At 42.9% G+C, this 8041-nt stretch overlaps 1 protein-coding gene across 1 annotated transcript in view; it reads right to left on the reverse strand.

The window, feature by feature from the left end:
• The window catches only part of Tmem117 (transmembrane protein 117), a 437541-nt gene that overhangs the window by 347670 nt on the left and 81830 nt on the right, over positions 1–8041 (reverse strand). Inside the window, exon 3 of the mRNA XM_050130964.1 lies at positions 5018–5150. Coding sequence (XP_049986921.1) covers positions 5018–5150 — 133 coding nt within the window. The remainder of the gene's footprint in view (positions 1–5017; positions 5151–8041) is intronic.

The raw sequence follows: 8041 nt of genomic DNA on the forward strand, positions 1-8041 counted from the left end.
GGAGAGGAGAGGAGAGGAGAGGAGAGGAGAGAGATTAGGCAGAGTCAAGGAGATGCCTGGTAGCTGCCCAAAAAGCAAGATGTGAGATAACAAGCCACGAGCCTCATGGTAAAATATAAAGTATAGAAATGGGTTGATTTATAGTAAGAGCTAGCCAGTAAGAAGCCTAAGACATTGGCCAAACAATTGTAACTGATAATAAGAGTGGTTATTTCATAAGCAGCTGCAGGGACTGGCTAGCCAACCGGCTGGTGGAGAGAAACTGGTCTGGGAGAACAAGCAAGACAAAGAAAAGCCTTCCATCTAAATTCAAGGCTAAAATCAAACAGGACAGGAACCTGGAGGCAGGAGCTGTTGCAGAGGCCATGGAGGAGTGCTGCTTACTGACTTGCTCCACGTGGCTTACTCAGCCTGCTTCCTTATAGAGCCCAGGACCACAGCCCACAATGGTCTGGACTCCCCCACAACAATCACTAATTAAAAAAACGCCCCCACAGGCTTACCTACAGACCTGTTTTATGAAGACATTTTCTCAACTGAGGCTCCTATAATAGTCAAGACTACACTTTAAGTCTTAATTACTATGCCTAAATGATCCATGAAACAAAAATATCTCTGATCTGCAGGCCTCTTGCTCAAGGACAGATAGTTCCTGAAATGCTGGAGGCTATGGTTTAAGGGAGAAAGCATGCCAAATGTTTACACTCCCCTAAACAAGTTTGTCTGACCCATCTGCACCAGATATGCTTGATCACAGGTGGGCATGTGGGTGGGAGGCTCACAGGCAGGAAATGCATCAGGATATATACTTGCCTCTGATTGGATGTAGGCTGGAGCTCTATCAGGATGTGTGCTTGCTTGCTCCTGATTGGACTTGATAGAAGATGTAATGAATTACAGGTTTTCCTTCTTAACCGTGACTCAGGGCCATTTCCCAGGAACCTGGGTATGAACCTTGCCAGAATCCATCCACCTGGCCAGTAGTTATTAAAGCTTGCTTCCAATTTGGCCTTCAACTGTGGTAATAATCTTATTCTCAATTTATGGAATTAACATTCCCTCCTTTCTGGTGACTCCAGCTTGTGTCAAGTTGACATAAAACTAGCCAGCACACAGCCTAAATCCTCAATTCTGGTCTCTGCCAAAAGCTAAAAGCTCAAATCCCCAAGTTGCTGTCTGGTATGCAAGACCTTCTGCATTTCCCCTCTTGCTTTACTCTGTTTCAGGATAAGCTTAACTACACATTTTAAAAATCCATCCGGCTGTGTTATATTTCCAACAGTCCTAGGATTTGTAAAGCAGGAGAGGTTACTGGGCACACCCACATAGTGAGGAAAGAAATTGATTATAAAATGCTAAAGGCAAATGCAGCCTAGGAACCTTACCTACAGCCTGTAGCATGCACAGCACAGGGACTCGTGATAGGCAGGATCTGGGTGCTGTGAGACGCAGGGAGGACAGAGAGAAAAGCATGGAGACCACTCTCCTAGGAATTGTGACAGCCTGAATCTCTGTCCTTTTGGTACATGAAGCTCATTAGCCTTTTGTCTCTCTCCCTGCTCCTCAGTCTGTTCCCCAAAGATGCCTAAAACATTAGGAATCACTGTATGCTTCAGGGATTCAACTGGGCAAAAAGAGGAGTCAGGCAATTTACCTCTTATCAAGTAAGTCCTAACCAGGGTTTATTCTCTGTACTCAGGAATCATGGGCCTCAGTTTATACTTAGTTTTTATTTAGTTCTAAATCTGGGATTTTTTAAAAGCAGACCATGATAGAAATACCCCCTTTTTTATCTCTGGAACCCTAATGATGCTTAACACATAGTTGTAAACAGAGACTGCTCTTTCATGTCAGTCAGACCCAAATAATCACATAGAAACTATATTCATTAAAACATTGGTTGGCCAATAGCATAGGCTTCTTATTAACTAACTCTTACATCTTAAATTAACCCATTTCTATCAATCTGTGCATCACCACAAGGCTGTGGCCTACCGGTAAGGTTCCTAAGGTTCTAGTATGTCCTTCTCCTTCAGCAGCTACATGGCTCCAGCCTTTTTCAGCAGCTACAAGGCATCTCTCTAACTCCACCTACTCTTTTTCTCTCTGTCTCTGTTCTGATTTCTTGCCTGGCTTTATTCTGCTAAGTCATTGGCCCAAAGAGCTTTATTCATTAACCAATAAAAGCAATACATATACAGAAGGATATCCCATATCACATAGTCTTGTCAAAACATTCATTCCAGAGAGTCCCAAAACATATGAATACAAGTCTAGTGGCCACATTAGGTTTCCTGGGTTCAGAAAACACTTTGGAAATGGGTCTAGGCCAACATTACCAGAAGCATCCCTAAGCCAGGGCAGACTGGAGCCCTCCATGCAAACCAGATTCAGTGTGAAGAAGCCTGCTAGCAGCTGTCCTTCTCATACTCCAGCTCTATCATTCCCTGCCCTGCATAGGACGAATCAATACCTCAGCTACTCATGCATCCTGGAGAACCCCAGAAGCAAAACAGTGCCCCTTTTCCTGAGAATGTGTTTGTCCACCAAATCTACAAACTGGCTTTGAAACACTTGCTCAGTCACATGGCACACATGCTAAAAGCTCATGCATCCTTTGGAAATGGCCCTTTGAGGTTTTAAGTTAGTAGAGTTAAACAATTTGTCCCTTGCTGTGTATTTTTTTCGAATGACATTTTTAAAGGCATTCTCTCAATGGAAGGCTCTTTCCTAGCAAACGTGAGACAGATCACTGGAGAGTTCAAAGATTCCATAATCTCTAATAATGCATTCATTTAAACTATTCACTTAACAACTACACATACCTCCTATTTCTTTTGATTATCAAAGTCAGCTTGAAAGCTTAAAGTGTGGAGAAGACTAACAGGGATGCAGTGAATTCGAGTCACTGAACCAGTCTTTAGGGGCTTATGTGCTGGCCTTTCAGGTGATGATTCCTTAAAATTTGCTACTTAATAGGTCAACCACTCTATTATTCTCTTGAGTGGGGAATCAACTTGGAACATAACTTTGGGCAATCCTCAGTTTATTGATCCACAAAATGGAGACAATTATGACAGCCAAAGTTACAGCTTAAGTTTTAATTACTATGCCTAAGAGATTCATGAAACAAAAATGTCTCTGATCTGCAAGACCCTTGCCCAAGGACAGACAGTTCCTCAAATGCTGGAGGCTGTTGTTTATGGGAGATGACAAGCCACGTGTTTTCACTCCCCTCAGCAAGTTTGTTTGACCCATCTGCACGGATGTGCTCAATCACACCTGAGCAGGAGGTTCATAGGCAGGAAATATGTCAGGATGTATGCTTGCCCCTGATTGGATGCAGGCTGGAGGTACATCAGGATGTACGCTTGCCCCTGATTGAACCCGATAGAATACTTAAGCTGCTGTAAACCCAGATTCAAGGTCATCTTCTGGAAACCTAGAGATGGACCTGTCCAAAGCTCATCCACCAGGCCAGTAATTAAAGCTTGCTTCAAATTTGGCTTTGAATTGTGGTAGTGGTCTTATTCTCGACTGGTGGGATTAACAGCAATTGCACAGGGTCAGTGTGAGGTTTAGAACTGGGACAATTCATGCCTGCCGCTAAATTCTCAGCAGCTGCGTGCTCTCTTTAGGATTATTTTGATTTAGCTGCTGAGTGTTTTACTCTGTGCATGTTACTGCATTCAATTTGCTATTTTTAAATCTCGATATCATCATTTAAATCCCTAACACGGGCCTTATGAGTTCCATATAAACACACAATCCGTCCTCCTGCCTCTGGCTCCCAGGTGCTTGGAATTATAGGCCTGTGTTATCACATCAGACTCCATCCAGTGCTTTTAAAGTACAAAGTCTTGCAGAGAACCCTCTGACCACCTTAGGCAATGCCAAGTTGTAGCCATCCACTGTTATCCCAGAATCAAAGCTGAGGAATTCTGAGGAGCCCAAGTGAGAACCTGTAACTCCATTGTCGAAAATAAACCCACTGTCAGTGTTATTATTTGGATACAAAAAAAAATAATTATGACAACACAATAGTGTTCCGCGGCCTGAACATTTGATCTGAAGTCATTCAGGGATGTTGCTACTGTAAAGTATAATCCTTGTGAAGCATCTGCTTTTCTATAACTAGTCAGCCCCTTTACAGTGGGAAAAAAAGAAGGTGCTAAATGGGCTTCATCTCTGCACTCAATGGTGGCCAAAGTCTATATACAACATCCAAACCACCTCACATGATAGAAACGATTGATTGTAGCTAGCCTGCAACTTAGAGAGAGAGGCCACAATCTAGTGAGGGGGCTAGACACCCTCTCTAGCAATTTTCTCAATGCCTAAGGCATGAGCGGCTTGTTGTAGCTACCCGTCTACTCCTTAAGACTGTAAGATAAACCAACCCCCAGCGCTCTGCCTTTCAACTCAACCAAAAGCAAAGCTAGAGGATGCTGTGCTGAAAAGCTGACCGCTGTGCTTTGCGCTGCAACCACAGAGCTGAAGAAACTCTACAGTGAGGTCATCAGCAAATCTCCCTGCTGCTGTGATCTGCTAAGGGTGGTGGTGTTCCGTCTGCATTTGATTCAGGGAGTCTGCCTTAACCGGTTCCTCTCTGTAGAAACTGCCCAAAAGAGGTGCTGTTTGTTTGTTGTTTCGATCCTATCACACCAGACATGGATCATGAGTTGCAAACCTGGCGCCCATCACAGCCCCGCTACACCCATTAGGCTTCCCGATTCTCTGTTCTCTCCAACTATAATAAAATTGGTATCTGCATTCAAACTATACCACAAAAAGGTTCTAAAAGTAAGGAATAAGCCTCAGTGTTATAAAATGCTTCATCTTACTAAAAGGAAGAAAGAAAGGTTCTAAATGTCTTAAATAAGACAAACACAAATTATCTCTCTTTAGGGCACGGAGTCTGCAGAGGGCAAGTTTGGAAGAACTGAAGACACTGGATGAGATTACGGAGAATGTTACATACACCCCTCAGCACAGCACAAGGGGGGCAATAACTCACCCCATGTTCCCATCCATCAGAAGAACTGTGTTATATATGTGAGAGAAGAGGAAGAGGAACAGAATGGTGCTGAAGAACATTGTCATCCACGATCCATGGTCTTCACGAAACATTTTTAACCGGAGCAACTGGCCTGAAACAGAAATATTATGAGTCAATGTACATTGGCAACTGAAATTCATACAGCCTTGCTTTATTTTAACCACAGGAATACCTTTGGGAAAGCCCATTGTCGAATGCCTTTTTGTTTTTATATGAGGAAAGAACGGCAAATAAAATTCAAGACAACTAGTTTCCTCCTAGAAAGTGGTATTAATGTGAGAACTGCTATCCAGGAATTATACATTGCACTGGCATGAGGACAAATTGGAACACCACCCTTGCCGCATTTTATTTCATAAATGTGCTCTGGTTCACACTGAAACTACTTAAGGCAGATGGCGAAAGGATGATAAGTAAGTTCTACATAGTTCTACATAGTTTCCTTTGGCTTCTGGACACCCATTCTTCATACCACGGCCAGCTCTGCATGCAAGAGGACACGGTTTCTTCAGGGACATGTCAAGGAAAAACAAAGATGTTGTCATCAGACACAGAGGACTTAGCCTCCCTCCTACCTCTTAAAAGTTCATACAGCTGTGTGTGAGAGAGAGGAGGTCACATGTGTGTGTCACATAGAGCAGTGTGCTTATTGGAAAATATAATTTCCACTCTGATCTACAGAATCCAATATACAAAGACAAATGATAAAAAAGAGAGAAAAGATAAAGTGTTAAAATTTAGGGAAAAGAAATATATATTAGGATAAACACTGAGATAAAAATTATTAATACCAGAAGTGTTCCAGAAAATGTTTAAATTTATGAATACAAGTATTCTGAGAGATGAGTATGATTTTTTCCTACATATAAAACCCAAGAGAAGAAAAATTGTGAAAGTAAGCCTCTCTAAGGATGAACTTTGTCTGGTGTAGTTATTTCCATTCCTCAGAAAGTTTATCTGGTCAGTGAGCAGGAGGATGGGATGGACAGAAGAGCCACACAATGAAGTAAAAGGCTGAAGAAGGCTCATAGCTGGGATCACAGATCACATACTACTCTTACAGAAGACCCTGCATGTCTGTAAGAAGAGGACGCATGTCAGGCTCCTCACAACCACCTAGAACTCCAGCTCCAGAGGAATTTGATATCTTTTTTCTGGCTCTGTGGCCCCCTATACTCATGTACACACACACACACACACACACACACACACACACACACACACACACACGTCCATATGTACATGATTAAACTAAAATATCTTTAAAATGAAGTAGACCTGAGATTTTACTATTAAATGTGTCAATACAACAAAAAAAGCTCCCCTTTTTAACTACATAAAAGTCATGAAATAGACAACTATTTCCACCTGAAATGATCTTGCTAGGGACAGCTTATGAACAGAGAAAGGGCTGTTAAGACTTACCTATTTGTGGCTAGAGAAATGGCTCGACACTTAGGATTCCTCACTGCTCTCACAGAGAACACAAGTTTGGTTTCCAGCACCCATGTCAGGTGGTTCACAACCACCAGCTCCAGCTCTGAGGTGTCTGATGCCCCTCTTCCTGGCTTCCATGGATACCCATATACACATAATACATAAATAAAAATAAAGTTTAAAATTTCAAGATTTAACTACTAAACTTGCTCCTCATTTTCACTTTGGCTAAAAAGCATATTAGATGTCACTTGGAAACTGGGAAGTGTTATGTGAATTCACAAGGGTCTAAGAGAGGCTCAAAGAGTTTATTTTAGATGTAAAATAGAGATTTGGCCAACAGGCGGGCAGAATAGAGTCAGGTGCAAAATCCAAGCAAAGAGAAAGAGAAAAAGAAGGCAGAGTCTGGGCGATGCCAGCAGCCGCTAAGGAAGAAAGATGTGAGGTAACAAGACACAAGCCTTGAGATAAAAAAAATATATAGAGACTGATAGAAATGGATTAATTTAAGTTGTAAGAACTAGTCAATAACAAGCCTGAGCTAATAGGCCAAACCGATTAGAATTAATATAAGTTTCTGTGTGATTACTTGGGACTGGGCAGTCGGGAAACAAAAGCATAGCCTCCAGTTACAGGGAAATATTATCCTATCCCAAACTTTAGCTGAAGGGGAAAAGAAGATGGCTATACATGACTTCTTGATTTACAGAGAAGCAAAGGGTAAATATGAATGTCAGGAGGGGTCTGAGATCCATCAGCTGGTAAAGACCTTGCCTTGCAAACGAAGGACTTGAATTCCATCCCAGACCCCACACTGAGTGCATGCTCACACACACACACACACACACACACACACACAAGCTGGGTAGCTGGTTCATGCTAGTGAGATGGAGAAAGGCATTTCCCTATTGATGGAGGAAGGTCATTGGTTAATTATAATAAACCAACTGCTTGGCCTCATAGCTTAGAACATAGTTGGGAGGAGGAAACAGAATAGAATTCTGGGCGGAAGAGGAAGTGAGGTCAGACTCTGCTCTGCTCCCGGAGAGACCCGACAGCTCTGCTGGAGGAGAGACGCCATGCTCCACACTCCCAGGATGGACGGAGGCTAGAATCTTCCCGGTAAGCGCACCTTGGGGTGCTTACACGCATTATTAGAAATGGGCTAGTCCAGGTGCAAGAATTAGCCTGTAAGGGCTAGAGTTCATGGGCCAAGCAGTTCTTAAATGAATACAGTTTCCGTGTAATTATTTCGGGCATAAGCTAGCCAAGCGGCCGGGGTGTTGGGGACGCAGCCCCCCGCCACTTCTTATTTCAACATCCCTATCACTGGGATATCATAGCATATCACTGGCCAGCCAGCCTAAGCTAATCAGCAAGGACTGGTTCCCAGCAAGAGACCTGTCCAAACAAACAAGGGGACAGGTCCTGAGAAACATTTGATGTTACCAGATAAGGCCCATAGGCTGTGCACCTCCAAGAGTTGACTCTGACCTCCGTGTGCACACGTGAACACACACACACACACACACACACACACACACA

The sequence above is a fragment of the Alexandromys fortis genome, unplaced genomic scaffold, assembly GCF_014885135.2.
Source record: "Alexandromys fortis isolate MF-2015 unplaced genomic scaffold, M_Fortis_MF-2015_v1.1 scaffold_28, whole genome shotgun sequence".
Taxonomy (NCBI): domain Eukaryota; kingdom Metazoa; phylum Chordata; class Mammalia; order Rodentia; family Cricetidae; genus Alexandromys; species Alexandromys fortis.